Here is a 22,314-nt window from a genome sequence, read left to right on the forward strand (position 1 = left end):
ATTCAATAACTTTGTTATTTGTTATCCGATTTTGATGAATTTTTCGGCATTTTGCTCAGTGAATTCTACTCTATTTATTTAGATATAAATAATTTCAGCCCGGACCATCCCTTTAAGACCGGAGCAAATGTTGCAGGTGCATATGTATTCAAACACCACCATTCACATTTACCTTGTTATGTTAAAAATACACTCAAATTTCTCATCAATAACATACAAAAATTTCAAATATTCAACAACATACAATATTTTCTCATTGGATGATAATAATTAATGAAATTCACGTCAAATAAAATCACATGAATTCAATATTTTTCAACAAGTGTAGAACAAACCTCCAAATTTAATTCAAAATTTGAAAAAACAAGCCATCATGAATGGAACATTAAGTTCTATTGAAATAGTTTAAAATGTAACAATTGTGAATAAATATATTTAAGTTTAATTTACATTTGATTCGATCAACATTCCAAATAAATTACAAGCTTACAGTCACTGTCGATAACAACATTCAAAATACACATATGTAATGAGTTCAACTCGAGAGCAAAATAGTAACAATTATATTTTCAGATTACCAATCAGTTATGTACAAAGCTAACATTTTTGAATGTATTATTTATTTAACAATGAAAGTGATAAATATAATTACATAAATTATGAATTGTCATCAGGCTTTAGTGATAAATTGAGGCTAATTTCAAGAGATTAAGACTCATTCATATCATAAATGCACTATTTACACTACAAACATTTTTGAAACTTTTCTTAAGTTTTACAAAGATATATACACATGAATCAGCACTTGGCAGTACTAAACACCCATTTACTTGCAGTCTTACTAGTGCTTTCCATTTTTGTTATATTGATTTCCATTTTTTTTCTTTTAATGCAATTAAAGAGTGCATGACGCATCAATTCAAATCTGGTTTCAAGTTTTTTTTTTCAATGTCTCAAACAAATATCAATCTATGATAGTTTTTCTCTAATAAGCTTGAATGTATGTTACATTCACTTCAACTGATATGAATCCCGCCACATCAATTTGTAATGAACTTATGAAATATTTTTTATACGAATACATGAACAGTTTCCATGACAATTTTCAAACCGGTATTATGCTTTTGTAAAGGGGTAAATTCTGTAAATTAAACATATCCCAGTATCATCTATTATTCTAATATAAAACAAAATTGTAGTGTAGTCTTTTGATTCCATCAAAATTCTAAATTAATAAATGTTTTACATGTCAATGACAACTTTTAAAATATGTGTATGTACAATGAGCCTTTTTGGAAAGCAAAATAGTAACACCAATCAGTCATGTACAGAGCTAACATTTATTTTTTTTGTTTTTGGTTTGTTTTTAGTTAACATTAACACTTTTGTGACTTGCCACAGATTCTTAACATAAATATACACATGAATCAACACTTGGCAGAACTAAACACACAATTACTCATAGTCTTAATATTGCTTTCCATTTACTCGTTATAATGTTGGCTTGCCAATTTTTTTTTTTTTTTTATACAAATGCAACAAAAGCGTAATGTACATCAGTTTGAAATTCTGGTTAAAACTCTCTTTTTAATCTCAAACAAATATTAATCTATCATAAATTTCTTTCAAATAAGCATGAATGTATGTTTACATGCACTTCAATTGATATAGGTAAATCCCCTTACATCAATTCAAAATGAACTGATGAAATAGTCATACGAACACTTGAAATGCATGTACAGTTCTCATGACAAGTTAAAGCCTGTCTAAAACTTTTGCAAAGGGTTAAAGAATTTCATATCCCAGCATCATATATTATTCCAATATAATACAAAACTGTAGTCATTACCAATTTGATAGTGGAGTATTTTTTCAGCTGTTATGATTCAAACTTGCCAAATTAACACCAAATTTCAGAATTTTTATTTTTTATCAAGAAAATTTGAGTACTTATAAATCTAGTAATTGGACATTAGAAAGCTACAAATTATTCATCCTTTCATGCTTGAGTGATCACTGGAAATTAAAAATAACCTATTTCATTACGAATGAATACTAACCTTTTAAGATTGAAATGTAGTATAGTGTAGTAGTATAGTTCACATTATTAATCCTTTACCAGTTGTTTTAATCCAAGTGCAAATATTTTGTTTTAATGGCTATGAATAAAATTTCTATCATCTCTACTTTTTTCTCATATCCTTCTAATGAGATAGTCTTTTTATATTCTAATTTTATATTAAAAAACTTTTCAAGATATAGAGGCCCTGTGTGAAGCTTCATTTATTTTTTTAAAACTGTGTGTTATTTAAGAATGTTTTAAAGATAAGTAACGAGGACAATAGATTATACGTTTAACATTTTAAGCAGGATGAATCTAATCAAAACCTTCTTTTAAAGATTTATTGTGATTGCAGTTTACAATTTTAAATTACTATTTGATTTATTTAATCTACAATGTAAATTTGAATTCATGTATAACTATGACTTAGGTTAAGAACACCAAATTAAGTAAAATTATTCAACAACCTTATTTTGTGTATGTCTGACAACACATGCATTCAACTTGTACCACATTTTGAAACATATTCACAAATAGTTCTTATCCAACTGTATTTCAATTGAATTTTCAGATTTATTTGATAATGGTTCATATATCAAAATTTGTATATTGTATGTAACAAAATTCTATTTGGGAAGACGATTTTTTTCATTTCTTTTATAAATAAACTTTTAATAAGCTTAAGATTAGTAAATCAGAAATTCATAGTGATATTTTGAATAAAGAATCTTTCATTTTCAACAAATGTTTAAATATTAGGCCAAATGAAATTTCAATCATTTAGGATGTTGCAAGAAAATATTTGCAATCAATATGTTGCAATTAAGTTTGAAAGTGATCAAGTTCAACTATCGCAAATCAATTTGAACTTCTTGTTTCGAATAGTAGACCAGCAATTAGGGGCAAAGCAATTAATTTCAGGACTTACAATTGATTTTTTTCAACAAAAAAAAATCGACTTACAAGTGATTGCAAGTTTCTTACGATGCTCAAGTAGACATACGTTCTCACAAACAATCTGTAGGAGATTGGTGTGTATCTAAATAGAAATAAATTCCAATCCAAACTTACATCTCATACTTGCATGCACATGTAATCTACAACAGGTAGTAAATTTCAACTGAAATATACCTGACCAATGTACATTTCTTTTGTTCTTTGAAGATAAACAACATTCCAAAGTACCTCAGAATTTACACTGGTGGAATTCAATGCACCTGTATCTACATGTATGTGATTTTCTACATATTACATATATATGGAGCCACAAATTATAGTGTTAATAGAGATCTTTCGGTTGAAAAAAATAACAATAAAAGGTATAAATGAGTATTTTTGTGATATATAGACAAGCAATGTTATAAACTAATTAAGGGAAAAGGCAGATAGAGAAATGATCATTTAAATGGATTTCATTTCGATTGTTTGCAATTCAGACAAACTTGAAAGCTTTTCCATACTAGAATGAAATCATTCACTAAAAAAAATCTATTTATGCATTTGAAATATCATGTAATTCATATTCCAATTAAATAAATTTGATAATGACCTAAGAAAGTTCATGTCTTGAAAACTGCATAATACATATGGATTATATTTCATTGGTTTGTATGATGTTGTTTTGTGTCTGCACATTTTTCTTATTGCACTGTGTGTTTGCACCGAGACAAGTTCGCTTATGTCTACTGTAATGACTTCCATCGCTAAATGCCTTACCACATTGATCGCATACATAGGGCTTCTCACCTGTATGGATTCGTTTATGTTTTGTGAGATGATCTTCACGATTAAATGCCTTACCACACTGATCACATACATAGGGCTTCTCACCTGTATGGATTCGTTTATGTTTTGTGAGATCATTAGATTGATTAAATGCCTTACCACACTGATCACATACATAGGGCTTCTCACCTGTATGGATTCGTTTATGTTTTGTGAGATTAGATTCATGATTAAATGCCTTACCACATTGATCACATACATAGGGCTTCTCACCTGTATGGATTCGTTTATGTATTGTGAGATTCTGTATTTGATTAAATGCCTTACCACATTGATCACATGCATAGGACTTCTCACCTGTATGGATACGTTTATGTTTTGTGAGATTCTGTTCTTGATTAAATGCCTTACCACATTGATCGCATACATAAGGCTTCTCGCTTGTATGGATTCGTTTATGTTTTGTGAGATTACGTTCTAGATTAAATGCCTTACCACATTGATCACATACATAGGGCTTCTCACCTGTATGGATTCGTTTATGTTTTGTGAGATCATTAGATTGATTAAATGCCTTCCCACATTGATCGCATACATAAGGCTTCTCGCTTGTATGGATTCGTTTATGTTTTGTGAGATCATTAGATTGATTAAATGCCTTCCCACATTGATCGCATACATAAGGCTTCTCGCTTGTATGGACTCGTTTATGTTTTGTGAGAGGATCTTCACGATTAAATGCTTTACCACATTGATCACATTCAAAGGGCTTCTCACCTGCATGGATTCGTTTATGTTTTGTGAGATTACCTTCTAGATTAAATGCTTTAAAACATTGATCACATACATAGGGCTTCTCACCTGTATGACTTTGTTTATGTTTTGTGGGATTGTCTTCATTAGTACACAATATTTCACCAACATGATTTTCTTTACCTTCTGAGATATTATCTTGAAATTCATTACATTGTTTATCAAAAATATCAGCATTCCTATTTGTTTTGATATTTTCAATTTTACCTGCTAGGATTTCATGCGGTAGTATATTTTTATCAAAGCGTTTCATCTCAGCTTTACAATAATTTCTGATCTTATAGTTTGACACAGCATTGCTACCATAATTTCTTATACCAGTGCTAGTGTTGATCTTCATCACTCTACTGAGAGCAGGTTTTTGTATTTCTCCTTTGATGAACTGTAGAATGTCTTCCTTTGGTGCGTCTGCTGGGGGGATGACACCACGATGACCATGTTTGTACTTGAGATGCCTTGCCAGGACCAAAGGGATAGCATAGAGTGATCCACAGTACTCACATCTATAGACTCCAGAATCTAAAATAATGAGGGACAATGGGGGGCGGTATAGACAAAGTCAATGAAACAATTACATAAATTTCACTTTTTTTCAAAGCCTCTATTCTGATAATTCTCCCCCCCCCAAATGCCTGTAATTATTCAAGTTTTATAACTATATGATATGAACATGTATCTCCTAAAATCAGGGTTCCCAGCTTATCAAGAAAACAAAATTCCCTGATTTTTTTTCCTGATGAAGTTTAGAAATTCCCTGAAAATTATTTAAACCCATTCCCACTTTTGCATGGTTTTCTAAGTTGTTGCAGTGAATTATTGTAAAAAAAAAACACTAAAAACAACCATACCATAACCAGTCATTCAATGGTTGATGTTTTGATATGCAAAAAATATGACAGAGTTTGACTACCATGCTTTTGACTTTGGGGCCAATCAAAATTCCCTGATTTTATCCCTCATTTGAGGCAGTTTTCCCTGATTTGAGGTATTTTTAAAATAAAATTCCCTGATTTTCCAGGACTTGAAAAGAGTATAATAGTTTTCCCTGATTTCCATGATGGGCTGGGAAACCTGTAAAATTATTATGGTATCAATTTTGAATAACCTAGCATTGCTTGTAGATATCAAAGACTAGTATATCGACAAATACCTCAGGCCCGCAAAGACAACAGTTTATATCCGTAAAAGAGGCCACACTGAATGAATATTGCTGAAATGAGATTTTAGTCCTTTCAATTAACTAAATATACCAAAATGAATAGATTAAATTATTTGACTTTCATGTATTTTTTTCAAAAGTCAATCTATTGATTTCAGTCATGATCTTCATAAGATGTAGACTCATTTTTTTTTCTTAAATAGGACTTACACATCAAACACATACTTCTATTTAGGACATATCTTTATGTACATTGTAGGGAAGATTCCAGTTCAATCTAATTTTAAGACAATCAATAAAAAAGACATGGAAAGGATAAAGAAAAAGAACGAGGAGGAAAGGAAGAATCTTCCAAATATAAATTTTGAGAGGTGCATTCCTGCTGTATGGCAAATATTTGTGAATCAAATACCTGTTTCTACACTGAGTTTATTGAGCTGTGATGTGATACCGAGATCCTTAGCGTACTGCTCTCCATAGTAGACCAGTAGCTCCCTTCCTGGACAGATCGGTTTGAAGGTACGATAGTAGATCTCACCAAGATACTGAAATGCTACAAGGTTCTGTTCACCCTCATTACGTGCACAGTTGATGTATCTCATCCAGTTTCCTGTCAGCTCACTGTTACTGTCAACATAGTGGTGGGCTTTGCTTTCTGTACAGATCTACAAAGTAGAAAATTGAAATAGACATTGTAATTGAAACTACCATAGCAACTGAAATAGAGCTTGAACAAGAAGTTGGGAATGAAAATTGATTTGCAATCGATAGGTAGTCATACTGGCATTTAAACTGTATCTTGAAATTCATATAAGAACAGGAAAGCTTAGGAGAGTCATCAATTTTTATTCATGGTTTTGTGATAAATAAAAATGTTATGTGGGGAAAATTAAGGTCACATTTAGCTATCTTATTAAAGGGATCATTGCCTTCTGGGAGCAGCTGATTGAAAAACTCTGAAACTAAAAATGAACCATGCGTATGAGTGATTTTTTTAATGAGAACAAAGGGAAACAATGACTTCAAAACTACCACTGTTTAAGTAACATCAGTGTTTAGAATCTGGACTGTTTGACCTGGGGCCTATTACATAAAACTAGTTATGATAAAAAACTTATTTCATAAAACAAAAACTTGCAATAACAGTTATGAAGCTACTGAAATAAAATGTGATTGGCTGAAGACTTGTTATTTTATGGGACCTAGAAGTTTAGAATCAGGAATTTGATTTAAGACCAATAAAATCTAGAACAATTTCTAATAGCTTCATGTCAAGTATTGCCTCAGGCATGTTTCTTGACAGAGAAAAAGATCAAAGATAAAATCAATCGTACCTCCCAGGCATAACCGCTATCATATCCTGTTTCTAGGTCCACAATGTCACCTTCATAAGGGCCAAACCGATATCCTTTAGGAATGAACTTGGTCGCAAAGACTCCCTGACCAGCCCCCGGTATCGATGACTGCTTGACCAGTAGACCATCTGGTAGAGTCTTCATTGCTCTGTCCTTACAGCCTTTAGGGATGGGGTTGTCCTTGATGATGGTGAGGGGATGTTTGGAACACTCACCCTCAAAGACCTCATGACAGTCCTCACAATCTAAAAGAGATTATGTTAGGTATTGAATGATAACATTGCAAATAATATCTACTACTGCACGTGTCTCTTTCACTTCTTATCCTACTATTTACTAAAACAATGCTTTCCCTTCTCCTTGTCATTATCTTCTCTGATTTCTTTTTAGTATCGTCCTTCCTCATTCTTATTCTAAATCTTCTTCTCTTGCTTGTATTCTTTTCTTTATTGTCATGACCCAATCTTCCTTTACTTCTTCTTCCTCTCTCTCTGTTAAAATCAGAGCAATATATGCTGTACAAAAACAAAGAGTTTCACAAGTGAGAACATCAAAACAAACGGTACAGAATTATCACTCTATTCAGAGTCATTGATATACTAGTGATAGCCCATGTAGATTTGTACTTAATTTGTAGGAAAATAGGGGTGTAATCAATTATGGTAATATATCTCCATTATATGTTTACTTACAGATGTAATGATCATCATCAGGAACATCGTCTTCTTTGTAGCACTTCCTGGTCACGGATCTTCGAGGATACCTAGATTGTCTAGGCGATGGTTGAAATTTTGCTCTTCTCCTTTCTGAAACCAAAGAGCAAAAAATTGATATGGATGTTCTTATCTCATATAAAGTTAATGATTTGCTATAAAAGTTTTCATCAAATAGTTTCACAGGCTTTAATTAAAATAGAAAGTTGCCTTCAAAAAAATCTATCTTCCTCTTGATGAAGTAAAATTATAATTAGATGCGGTACCTCAAACACAAAAGTTACATTTTATCTGATAATCAGAATCTAACTTTCAAATCTTAGACTGACAAATCTGGAAGGTTTCCTGAAACTTTGTCTTTTCAATAATTGATTGCATTTTGAAAAGATAAACTATTAGTATTTGAATGTACATTCAGCTACTTGATAGGCAAAAATGTCAGTCACATGTGATGTGGGAATTAAGTGAGAGAAATTAAAAGCTGAGTCCACTCACACAAAGGTTAGCGATTGATCGCTAATTTCAGAGAACAATCTGATTGGTTCATGGTAAGTCTACTTAGCAAAATGCACATGCAACGAGGATCTTGATTTGTCCTTTTATTTAGCAATTAATTTCTAACCTTTGTGTAATTGCGCCCTGGTGGTGATATTCAAGCAACCAGATTAATCTCTTTACAGAATGGGGTACCTCAATTTTTGACATCAAGGTTTTGCGCTGGTTTGGGTCACAATTTTATTCAGAGTAATGATGATAATAATAACAATAACAACAATAATAATAATATTACACTACTACAACTGCTGCTGCTACTACTACTACTATTACTACTACTTCTACTACTACTACTACTACTACTACTACTACTTCTACTACTAATATTTATAAAGCACTTTTTCCAGAGGGTATAAAGGGCCAGCTTTCATTTTACAATGAAAATACATTCATTGAAGAAAACTTATTGTCAGGATTCCTACCTAGCTGAGATCTTAGAAAATGGCAGAAAATTACTGTATTAGATAAAAACATTAAATGAAGTACTTATGAGATATTCCATCGACATATTTAGACTATGTTAATTTCACCTGAGAGAGACTTGGCCTTTCCACCTGCTTTCCCTCCAACTTTCATGCAGAATGATTGGGATTGCTTGGAAGTCCGCTCCCTTCCTGGAGATGCTTCTGTCAAGGTTTGCTCAGTCTTGTGATCACATGACTGAGTGTTGAGATCACCTGACTGATCCCCCTGATCACCTGATGATGCTGGATTGGTTTGTGCCTGGGTAGCTTCATCATAGTCCTTCCACTCAAGAAGATCGATGATCCGCTCTCCCCCGATGTGATTGGAATCATCCAAGGGATTGCCATCATCATCATACACGGTACCTGACGTTACAGTGTGCTAGAACAGCAATCCAATGTCAAACAGTTTTAGCATTTGTTTGAAAATACTTCACAATTACATATTGAACAGAAAAGATCCAGAGAAAAGGAAGCCACAACAAAAAGCTAAGATTCATTTAATCTATCACTCACTCTAAAGCACACAACACAAATAATGTGCTAGAAATTGAATGTCCAAAAATATTAACTTTTGTTTGTGGCAATGTTTAACAATAAAATATTGATCAACATTTTCCAAAAAAAAAACCTCCACAACCAAAACATGATATTTGTTTTTAACTTTAGTTAGACCAACAGCTTCTCACTTTAACAGTACTCTAAGGCACACAAAACAGATGATGTGCAGATAATGATTGCATTATTCTTCAAATATACACATCTAACATCTAATGGAAGAGGTAGCGTACTATTGCATAAAGTTGTGCAATTAAAGCAATCAAATAGTGCTTTTGTTTGGGCTTATATTTGTTTCACTGATTAAGCAGGACACTTTGAGAGAATTGGTTTTCGTAACTTTGAAAGCATGCAGCATCCCATTTTTCTTTTTCAAAATTGATATATTGCTTTACTTGTATTTTGCTTTTATCTTACATACTTATTTTGTGTTTTGATGTTGTTTTATTTGTTTTTTTTTGTTAGAACTCACTGGTTTTGTACACTCTTGAGATGATTTTTTCTTCTTTGTATGAACTGGTTTGGTTACCTTCTGCTGAACCTTGAACGGTGCATGAAAAGATCCTGTGGGAATGTATGCATAATAATAAGATCGCACCACCATCTTATAATATAATGATCATCATTTATTGTTGGGCATTAGAAAATTACCCATACTTCTTACCTACCTTTGACATGTATAAAACATGTCAAACAAATGCCCTTTTTTCTAGTTCACATGAACAATTGTAATGCTCTAAAATCAACAGGGATTGAGCCTTGAGCAATTAAAAAACTAAAGCAAAAACAGGGGGATGGGGTCTGATGAGCAGGAAGGTTGGTGATCTTACAGAATACCCCATCCAACAATAATAATAATATTCCGCATTTATATAGCACTTAACACATCAGAATGACGTCTCTAAGCACTTTACAGATATATTATTTCCCCGGTCATCGGATCATTGCACTTCCGCATACAATGTATGCACCTTCTCCACTCCCTGGGGAGCATTCCAACAAGAGTTCCAAGACTCAATTGCTAGGCATACTACATAGGCTTTCCCATCCTACCGGGTACCCATTTAACACCTGGGTGGAGAGTGGCAAATCGCGGATTGACGTCTTGCCAAAGGACACTAGGCCATGGTGGGATTCGAACACACGACCCTCTGATTACAGAACCGCTACACCATGGTGCTTCTAATTAATCCTGGTCCTTACCTCTTGATTTCTTTTTAGCTCTCTTAGGTTTCCATTCCTCATCCTCACTGTCACTCTCCTCAACAATCTGTTTCTTTCTTCCTCGCCGAGGTCGCATGAACTCCGGAGGACCAACCTGTAATCCTGCATTGAAATAATAAGTCATATCTTAGTCTAATTAATCAAACATATACTCTTGCATAAAAATACCACCAAAATTAGATGGAATTTATTTATTTCGTATCATTTCTACAGGGTAACCCCATCCGTATTCATACTGATGTACTTGGGGGCCCTGTATGACATAAGACAAAGCAAAAAACAAGCATATACTAGTATACAATACAAATTGAAAATACAAATCCTGATTATAAAATGATATGCGACATTGAATCAGTCAAATTTAACTGTCTACTAATTACCGGTACACAAATTTTAATTTTTTTTAATATAAAAAAAGCTTTGTGTATTGATACGTGGTGAGAAAAAAAGGCGCCTGAATGTTACACAACCTGCTTGTAAATTTTCAACTAATATTAAACCATCAATTTTAACATTATCTCATGTGAGGGTACTAGGCTAGTAGAAGTTCACAACAACAACAACAACCAGTAATGGCACGTCTTAATATGTCACATGACATGGTCCCTACTTATTCTTTTATTTAGTTTCAAAATATGGTTTAACATTATCTAAATCATTTGAGCTATCGAATGAAAGCCTCAGTCTCTGTTTCACTGGTTGTCTCACTAGACTCGCTTTTGCTTCACAGTTCACTACACTAAAATAACGGAGAGAATTCAGTTGTCTATGACAAATATAGATTTCATTCTTGCATAGTTGAACCATTCTGTTATTTATTGTTTTAAAGATTTCTTGTGTTTATGGTCCAGAACAAGTTTTACAAGGTAGATAATGACTATGAAACCTTATATATTTTAATGTAGATCTGCAATAACAAAACATATTTTTGACCACCCCAATAAAAAAAACAAAGCAAGCTGTTTTTGCAGGTTGAGATCTAGCTTAGATATGGAAATACTGTAAAATTTACCATTACTTAGGTCTGAAACAGACTGATAGTAAGCACTTTTATAATTATTACTAGAAGTTACTGTGAAAATCAAATGTCGATGTACACGTACCGTATGTACTTAGCCATATACTACAAACACCAATACATAATTTTCTATAAGTTTTCAAAAGATATCCAGAAAGTTTGATTTCACCATGTCTAAGGCTTACACTGCACACAGTTCACTCTTATAATTCCCTAGGCATGTCAAGCAATATTGCACTTCTATTCAAATATTTTCCACACTTTTTAATACAGAACTTTTAGATCAATTTTCTAGAACAAAATCTACATTCGCTGTCCACTGCGATCTGCAGTAGATCAAGAACGACTGAAATTTGTTAAGGATTCCTTTTGTAAAAAAAAAAGAAAGAAACCAAATTACTTTACTCTATAATGATAAATAAAGCTTCAAAATCAATGAATTTTTTTCAATAAATCACAATTTTTTCTTCAAATATTTTGGATCCATAAGAATCAAATTTGTATTTTTACATGAAGTCAACTGTGATCTGCAGTAGATTGAGAACTACTATTTCTTTTTAAACTTGGGATTCCTTTGGGAAAAAAATCGTCCCTTCTCTGTTAATCTAGCTTCAAAATCTATTTAATAATATTAAATCATGACATCTTTTCTTTGTAAGGTTTACATGTACATGTAGATCCATATTTGGCATAAGAATAAAAAACTACTTTGCAGTCAATCGTGTTCTAATGTAGTTCAAGAACTCTTGAATTTTGTTTATTCCTCTGGTCAGAATACTTTTTTAATGCCTCAAGGCCTATAAATAATCTAGCTTTTATATCAGAGAAGATAATGTAGCCCAATACTGACAGTTATACAGATCCACAGTAGATCTAGATAGAAAAGTATTGCAAAACTCTTAAACTTATCTTAAATTTCATCTAAGTTTTTCATTCATATAGAAATTCTAACAGGCATTCTAATCAAAGCAAAATCTGACAAAGTATTTTTTCAAAATCTTTCAAATTTCAAAGAAGAGAAATTGACAAATGCGCAAATCCAGAGAAGATATGAACACACTGCAAAATTTTTTAATCAGCTTCCCTGAGCTCATGATTAAAAATATAAACAGTTGAAACTACGTTTGAAGCAGATGAATCTAAGATTTTTTAAATGGGGAGGGCCATGATCTATTTCAAATGATTTTTTTCTTTAATGAGCTTCTTTTTGCATTTTGCGAGTATGAATCATAAGTAAATTGCCAATTCGTCCACTGCCAACTCGTCCAGTCATCGCATGGTCTGCCTTCTTAGTCAAATGCCCTTTCATCCATCAAAATTTCGTCTAGCAACCATTTTGTCCAATAACCATTTGGTCCAATCATCACTTCGTCTAATCACCATTTCGTCTATAGATAACCATATTTCGTCTAATAACCAGTTGGTAATACCCGCTTTCCTTTCATTCATTTTCACAACACTTTAGTTTAATTAGACTAAATGGTATATGGACTAAATGGCTATTGGACCAACTGGATATTAGACGGAATTGCATTAGACTACCGTAAATGAAAGTAGACCATGTGGTGAGTAGACGAACTGATAGACCAAATGGTAGAAGACGAGTTGGCAATTGGACGAATTGGCATAAGACGAATTGGAAATAAACCGAATAATAAACCAATGAACCCCAAATAAGTGATATTTTGAATTACACTCTAGAAAATGTGAAATACAAAAAAAATGTCTTTGTTGAAAGTAACGTCATCGTGGCTGAAGATTAACAGGAACAATTAATTCTCTTTCATTAGTTCATCACTATCCCCATTTCCAAAGTTCTGGGAAATTTTGACTGAATTTCAAAGGAAATAATTCTGCTTTGGGAACGCTTGGCCCCCGTCTTAAGAGTTACGATTGATCTGATCAATTCAACCTCAACTATGGAAAGCCAGCAACATCCACATCTAAAATGTATGTTTGTTAAAAACGTTATCTATTGTACATTATGAAGTATACTCATCAAAATATTGTTTTCTTGACAATTTGGTGCATTCAACTTTGTTTACAAAGGACATTTTGCAAATTTCCTGTAGAAAAAATTATGACACTGATGGACTTCCATAGAGTTACGATTGATTGGATGAATCGCAACTCTTTGTAAGACGGGGCCCTGGCCTACAACATGTACATACCAACTTCAATCATCATCTCGTAGTTCTCTTTGATGTTCTTGAGACGAAGCTTCTCATAGTCACTGGTCTCTGCCCATTCTTTGGCTGTGAAGAAAGCCTGAACAGCCGAGTAATCATCCGTTGCTGGGAGAGGCATGATGACTGAATGGTCTAGATCAATATCAAGCCCAAAGATTTCCTGTGGATAAAAAAAAGATAGATCTAGCCATTTTAGGGCACAGATACAAATTGATGATGAAGATTTTGACTACCGGTACTGTATTTATAGGTACACTGATAGGGATACTAGATCTAGAGGAGTAGGTACATGTATTACAGATTTACAGCCTGATTGATTGAAGATTCAAGAAAAAGACAATAACAGAAATAGATCTAGGTCTAAATAGGGTTTAGAACTTAGATTCTCAAGGGTCTAGTCTAAGTTACATGTAGATCTAAGCTGGTCAAATATCTAGACCTAGATTCTAAATCTGCTCCTGTGAGCAGCCACCCCCATGCAACTTTTTCTGTAGTCCTAAAATCTAGTGGTCTAGATCTAGATAATAATTTCTACAGCAAAATATGAACCATTGACTTCTTTCTCATAAATAAAAATCATATTAGATCCGTTGCTATAAAATTGAACACATAAAGCTTCTGTAAATAGCTTTAAAAAAAGTAAGATCTAGGATCGAAGTTAGATCTAACTTTTAGACCTAAGTAAACGTATAGTATAGTCTATATAGATCTACTAGTTAGTATCTAGACCTATTTCTTAACTCAGATTAGAAGTTAAGAAACTGCCATTTTCCGTCCTTGACTAGCATACCATCTGACCAGGGAAGTCTGATCTGACCAAAGCCTAGGCCTAGATATTATTATAATGCATGGTACCGATTTCTAAATGTCGAGCGAAACCGTAGACTTTTTAGTACTGGACTTCTGCATTCACCGAGTAGACTCTAGAGACTAGATCCAGACTCTAGATCCAAGTCCAACTAAGTTAATTTCTGAAGGGATATAGGCCTACTCATTATCATAGTCATATAGGGCCTAGATCTAAAAATATTTTTTGAACAGTCTAGATTCTAGATCTAACTAACGTTAGGGCCTAGATATAAGTAACAGTAACACCAGTTAGACTCCTCTAACTAGGGTTAAGGCATAGGCTAAGGTTTGCAAAACTATTGGCTAGTTATTGGGTTTTTATTCACCACAGGCCGCACACGGGGGGGGGGGGGGTGCTGCACACTACTCCGTTTACTAGATCTAGAAGTCTAGAGACTAGACTCTAACTAAGACTTAGGCCTAACGTAAGGCTAACATAGTATTAGTATAATAGTAACACTAAAGTAACACCGTACAGTTAGGCCAGATCCTCTCTTACGTTAGATCTAACATTAGGGAGTTCGTTGCCCCGGGAACCTCGACACGACGTCTTTAGACAGTGTCGAGGTCCTGAACGCTCCCACTCGTTCTCACCGGAGTGCACTGATGCACTAGATTAATCGCTAGATTACAAAAACATGGATGATAAAACGAAACCAAAAATACGACAGTTAGGACTGACCTTACCTAAACAAACTGAGTTCAAGATACGTTCTCCTTAAAATTACGAAAATTCGATGGAATCGTACAATAGAGGATCAATTTTCGGATTTCGTACGAATCGCCATGTTGAATTAAATGAAAAACATGTATGCGCATGCGCAACATGAATATTTATAAGATGTCGTCACTGTTAAGGTTAATGAATATGCATTACAAGAAGAGATAAGAAAACTTCGGTCGAATCACGAACTTGCTTTTCAAATAAATCGCGATTTAGGTATTTCAGTAATGGATATCAATCTTGCTTGCATTTAACATAGAAAAAAAAACATTATTTAAAGACGAATTCATTTCATTAAAATTATATTTATCTCAATCTGTATATTATGAACAAACATGACTGCGTTTACAAAATACTTTTTTTTTTAAATTAGAGATGTAATAAGTTAGAATCAAGGTCAATATTGAGTCGACATTGACGTCAGAAACGTAGTTCGCGTTGCAAATATGGAGGAACTTGAAGAAGAATTTGCAATAAAATTAAAGGTGCCTCAAAAACAGGCCCTGGAAGAGGCCCAGAGAGGAAATGACAGTCTCGTGATTCTCCCAACGGGTTACGGAAAGAGCACGTGCTTTGCCCTCCATCACAAACTAATGGAGAAAGTAATAAATCACAAAGAACCAGTTTAAACTGGACCAGTCTGACCAGTAGAATTTCAACTGGTAACTCGATCTGGAAATTGCAACATTGGTTACTTGTCTTACTGGTTCAGTGCTGCGCGTATATTTGTCCATATGAAATTAGACTGGATCAACTAAGCTAGACCAGTCAATTTAAAAAGTTACAAGTTGAAATTCCACTTGTCAAACTGATCTTGAATTACTAACTCGAAATTAAAGTGGTCTTAATATAATATTAGTCTACTGGAGTTTGTTACTGCATGGTCACAATATTATTACTTGTGTCCTAATCTAGGATGGGGGATCGGGTGTCCGGACACTTTATATTTTTGAAGCCTTCTTTTTTGTCTTTGGATTACACTAAAAATATGAATTCAATAGTTGTAATCATCTTCCATTTTGTTCTCCATAATATTTCCTTACATTTTGTACGAAAAATTGATGAAACTTCGCTTGTAAATTTTTCCAAATGACTTTCTAAAATTGATCGTCCGGACACACAACCTGTCCGGACACACAACAACTGGGTATAGTACTCAACTGGATTCCATACTGATCTTTCTTGGTCAAAATGCAACACGTCTTTTTTTATTATTTTTTAAAGAGATTGGGTGGTCCTTTTCAGGACCAACACTTGCCCAAGTAAAGAAAAATACGTCATGGCCAGTGGCGTACCTAGGATTTTCCACAGGGGGGGCAAAACCGTCCGCCAAAAAATTGCAAGCCAAAAAAAAATAAAGGATTTCGTACCAGAAAAAAATTGACAAGCAAAAAAAAAGAAGAAAAAAGAAGGTATTCAACTTCAAAGGAGGGGGCCACTATGGTGGCTTGTCAGGGATCAGTTGTGACTCATCGGGGGGGGGGGGGGGGGGGGGGGATGGCATAGCTAGGGACACGTCCCTTGCATGGGTTGTGAGTGTGACTCGTAAGGGGGGGGGCAGTATAGGTACGCTAGTGGGAAGATGTTGCCTGAGAAAGACGTATCCAGCCGGTTGTGGTAAAAAAAAAAAATGTATATATATATAGGGGAAGGCGGGGTAAGTTGAGCCACCACCCCCGGGCTAATAATAGAGTTTTATTTTTTTTTTTTTGTGACGTCATATATGCAAGCATTTCTCCTTCTTTTTAAAGCAGGTATTTCTGCATTTATTCAAAATTGCAAATATATAACAATTATTTAAAATCAAACATACATAATGATCAAATTACAACGGTGACAATGTAGTTGGCGGTGGAAGCCAACAATTTAAGGGGGCACCACATTTTTTGAAAAGCAAAAAAAAATGACAAGCAAAAAAAATTGAAGCAAAAAAAAAAGGTTATCAACAAAAAATTTAGGGGGGTTCGTAACCCCACCTAAAATTTAGGGGGGATACTCCCCCCGCCCCCACTTCCGCCGCCTATGGTTATAAGAAGATATAGACATAATTCATGTAAACAATAACAAATGAATTCAAATGCAGAGACCAGCTACCGTAAGCTGAATGCTTGAAAAAATAGCAGCCATATATATGGCTAAAATCAATTCAATAATGGTTTGTTAAAAACATGCCTCGCAGCCAAAGGCTGAATAATTATTTTGTACAACAATTTACAACAATAGAATAATACTCAAATACAAACATGAAATGATATTAAATTACTAGTACTTCTTAATATAATACAAGGAAATAAATTACTTGCAAAGAATAGGCTTCATCATTTCAAGCGTCAATACAAACCACATAAAATAGGCTATCAAATTATCTTTTTACTCACAAGGTGTATCAATTGTTTTCAATTATGCATATTAAAAAAAATGTGCGACACCACGTGCATAATCTCTCTCGAAAAAAAAAAGATGATAAAGAAACTAATTTAAATATAGAGACAATAGGTAGAAAAGTAAAGAAAAAAAGAATAAAAAAGAAAACGAAAGGGAAAAGAAAAGAAAAGACAAGAAACGAAGAAAAAAGAGCAAAAGTCAAAAAGAAAAGAATGAAACAGTAAAGAAAGGAAAAGAAAATCAACTACGAAACGAAAAGTAGATGAACAAAATATGAAAATAATAAAAACAAAACGGAAAAGGGGATAAAAAATAAAGAAAGTGAAAAGAAATCACGAGGGAGAACTAAGAAATAATATTAGAACACGAGAAAAGAATGAAGAAAAAAATTACATGAAAAGAAGCTAATCGAATAAAAACAAAAGGCCGTTAAAATAGTGATTTATTCACTGGCTGCCACGCAGCCAAACCATCGAAAAAGAAATTACGCCACTAAGTTAGACTTATGAATATTCATATTACCCTTTCTCGCATGCCTCATACGATAGCCTTTTGTCAAAGACTTCTAGTATATTTCTATAGGATCCTCAGTAATAAACAGGGTGAAATTAATAGGAAGAGCGTATTATAAACGTATTATAATCGATTATTATTTTATTTTTTGTTTTTATAAGGATTAGGCTATTATTTTTCTTTTGTTTTTGTTTTCTGCTAGCACGAAGATAAAAATCAATTTATCTCGTTGCCTCGTCAAAAGGCTATATCGATCCTCCATTGCTTCCTGTACAAACGACTTTTAATGCACACCGGCAAAATTTTCCGACGTTTTTGCTTCGTTTTGGGGAATTATTTCGAAGTTTTGAGGGCCGCCCATATTGCGCCTTAAGTTGTAAGTATGTATTGATTCCTTTGTAACAGTTTTGTGCAATTTTATGTATTTTTGATTGATTCCCGATGCTCATCTGGTTTGATCTGGTGAGCCGGGGTGAATCACAACGCAGCCCGAACACAGTACGTGTTCGGGCTGCCGCAGTAAGGGAGTTCGGTGACTTTTTTGGTTGAATTTCTCTTAAAAGAATCCCAACAAATTTTAAACCATGGCCTGGCCCTGGGTGGCATTGAAAAACTTGTGAAATAAGAAAAATAGATTCTAATAATGGTGCTTCAAAATCAAATTCAATCAACTCATTGTCTGAAATATTCACGGAGATATATTCTTGTTTCAATAAAGGGGAGAATGTGCCGGTTTTTTTTTTTCTAGGCCTAGGCCTACAGCAAAAGTAGATTCATTTAGATCTAATTAGTTCTAACACCTGTCTAAAAGTTAATCTAGGCTAGGCATAATCTAACTTAGTCTTAGACTTAGTCTAGATCTAGATCAGTGAGTAGATCACTCAGTAGTCCATGAAGTGTCTATTATTTATTAAGGAATTTTTATGCTCTTTCTGATGGTATGATTTTTGTAAAGATTTGGAAACCAGATCACAATGAAAAATTGCGACAAAGTGAAAAAAATTGTGCAAAATAGAAATTTCATTTTCCCATAGGGCATAGGCTCACCCAAGCCAAGGGTTCATTACATGCCGCCGCGCACAGAAAAATCAAGCCATAGTCATACTCATAGAACTAGAAGTCGTGTGTTGTGAACCCAAGAAGTTCAAGAAGTGAGATCCCAGGTACCGGTATAGACTATAGGCCTAGTACTACTAGGCCTACGGCATAGGTATAGAAAACGCATGGGGAAATGACAATCTCAACACAAACACAAATAAGGGTTTGCAATTTATCTCTAAATCCTCATTTCAAATAATCCTATAAACTTGTCCTTACTGTCAAAAGAGCCGTAGTGTACTAGCGGTAGTGAAGTGGAGCCTGCACGAACATCGCCTGAGGCTGAGGTAGTTGCGGGGCGCGGGCCGCCTCCCGCGGCCAAGAAAATTAGCGCAGGCGAAGCCAACACAGGCACAGCAACAACAGTTTCAGAGAAAGAACGTCAACCCCCAAATTTCACACCTTTCTACTTTCAACTTCGTAGCCTTGTATTATTACTTTTAATACATAATCATAATACAGTAATAAATGTAAGTTTCCTACCGTGAGAGTCGGTAATCCAACTCCAAGTGAATGTAAAAAAGTGTTGGAAAGAAGTTTTTGAAGTTGCCGCCATTACGCCTCAGCGCTATATCGATATCCTTGCATATCGTTTCGATTTATATCGAGAGTCGTCGATATCGATCGAGAATAAACTTTTTATGTACCGCGATTTGAATGCGATAAAGTCAAAATACAATCTCTGAAAGCACAAGAAAATCTCAAGCAGCCCAAAGACTGAAATACGCGAATGTATAAAAAAAAGGAATCATAACAAAAATATAAAGTAAACATTATAACTGAATATTCCAATACAATACAAAAATTCATACAGAAATGTACAGTACCGGTTAGACAGGAATAACCGTCGTTTCTGGGGATTTATTCAACAATTTCTGACATTTTACTGTAAAGTGAGTGAGCCAACGCAGTTCAGCGGAACAACCAAAATACAGAGACTGAAGCTTTTGGTCTAAGTACCGGTATGTAAACATAAGCACAAAAATGTTTTCATTTAATTGGCGATGCATGATGGTCAGGTGTAAGCGCATGCGCATATGCCGCATACATAATGAGCCCGGGGGGGCCACTTACATTGACGAGTGGATACCATGCGCGACCAAAAAAACACGTAAAAAGGATGTCCTTTTCACGATAGGGCACGTTACGTACGTAACGTGATAAGGGTGTCAAAAACACAAAAATAATAAAAAAAGGGTGTCTATTTCGCTAGGAAAATTACGTGTTTAGGGTCGAATTTGCGGGAATGATAAAACAAAATTAAAATGTTTTATAAAGGATGTCCATTTTGCCCCAACACTTCGTGTTTAGAGTCCGATTTGCGCGAGGTGTAGAAGGTGGGGTCGTACTAAACCAAATAAGGTAAAGCCGACGACCGAAGGACCCGTAACAATAAAACATTCCTGTACTTGTTTAGGGGTTCATTTCAGGGAATATTTGCCAAGAGTATCGTTTTGTTTCCAATACTTGTTAAGGGTAGGGTTTCACACGCCAATACTTGTTAAGGGGTGCATTTTCAGAATATGGAAATTACGTGTTTAGGGTGTTTTTCGAGACCCTATGGTCGCGCATGGTATCCACTCGTGAATGGAAGTGGCCCCCCCGGGATAATGAGTTAATCTTAACTTTTACAGTGATGTCATTTTTTTCTGACTTGTGCAACTTTAGGCCTACATTATGGACGGTACATTTTGGATGGTACGTGTGCAGCAACGGTACGAATGTTTGAAATTCAGCCTCCCATTTGCTCTCGTACAAAAAGTTAAGTAGTTGTAAAATTAACTATATTTAATAGTGAACGTTCTATCATACAATATTACTGGACTATTATGAACTCCAAATATAATAAACTCCTCAAAAAAAGTTTGGAAATCTGACTTTTATCGATAATTCCTCCTCGGTTTTAATAAATATCAATATGTGATTAATATTAATAAATAGATCATTTAATTCTCTTTAAAATGATACCCTACATCATATGATTAGGAGCCTATGGTTCACATGGAGGTGCAGTGCCTTGAAATGTGGGGCAAGGCCGGTCAAAATAATTGTTTTTATGCACCTTAACATCAACATTAGCATGGAATCAAACACCTCTGCACAAGCAAACACATAAACAAACGACGACTCAAACCATGTTATCTCACATAACCATCACTACATAAACCACAACAAAACGTAAAAAAATGAAGAAGCAGGGGCTTGATTTGAATGGATTTTCATCTCTATTAACACAGACAAAAGAATCATGTTCTGTATTTCATCCAGCACTTTTGAATCCTGCTCTTTTCGTGATGGCATGATCAGAGCAAACATGGTATCATTTTAAAAAGAATTAAATGATCTTTTGAATGATATCAAATATGCATTGTGTAAAATTGGGAGTTGGGAGCCTTTAATAATGGCTTTTCAATTCAGACCTCCGTCATCCAACACTTTTGAATCCTGCTCTTTTCGTGATGGCATGATCATATAGTATAAGCATGGTATCATTTTAAAGAGAATTAAATGATCTTTTGAATGACGTCAAATATAACTTTTTTGGAGGGGTTAATTATCCTTCGCGTGCAGGTTGATTTCAGCCAGCACTCGGGATAATTTTATATTTGTCGTACATAATTATAATCAAGTAGTATTGTGCACTATTTATACAGAAAATGAAATTTCATTGATTTTTTTAATTCACGTTACAGAGAACGCTGCTCAAAAATAATACTAATTAAATAAAGAAATTTCTACTAACTATATTAATGGATGGATTTTCCTCAAACTTTTACCCATTTTTTTCATTTTTCTGCGATTTTTACACTAAACTTTTTTCAGCGTGAGCTTCCCATTTAAACATGTTCAAATGTGATGAAATGGATATTTAGGTACGTTCCTGCAAAAGAACTCAACCTCAAAAGAAAA

General features: G+C 34.2%; 1 protein-coding gene across 1 annotated transcript; it reads right to left on the minus strand.

Moving 5' to 3' along the window:
- Positions 1–373: 373 nt before the first annotated feature.
- Positions 374–19,975, minus strand: LOC129263856 (zinc finger protein 724-like). Its single transcript, XM_064100824.1, has 9 exons — positions 19,888–19,975; positions 13,818–13,995; positions 10,608–10,730; positions 9,877–9,968; positions 8,913–9,228; positions 7,807–7,920; positions 7,094–7,359; positions 6,172–6,424; positions 374–5,119 (listed from the first exon to the last, which is right to left on the minus strand). Exons 2-9 carry the CDS (start codon positions 13,951–13,953, stop codon positions 3,654–3,656), a joined length of 2,766 nt encoding a protein of 921 aa, XP_063956894.1. The 5' UTR covers positions 13,954–13,995; positions 19,888–19,975; the 3' UTR covers positions 374–3,653.
- Positions 19,976–22,314: the final 2,339 nt, after the last annotated feature.

This window comes from Lytechinus pictus, chromosome 6, assembly GCF_037042905.1.
Source record: "Lytechinus pictus isolate F3 Inbred chromosome 6, Lp3.0, whole genome shotgun sequence".
Taxonomy (NCBI): Eukaryota; Metazoa; Echinodermata; class Echinoidea; order Temnopleuroida; family Toxopneustidae; genus Lytechinus; species Lytechinus pictus.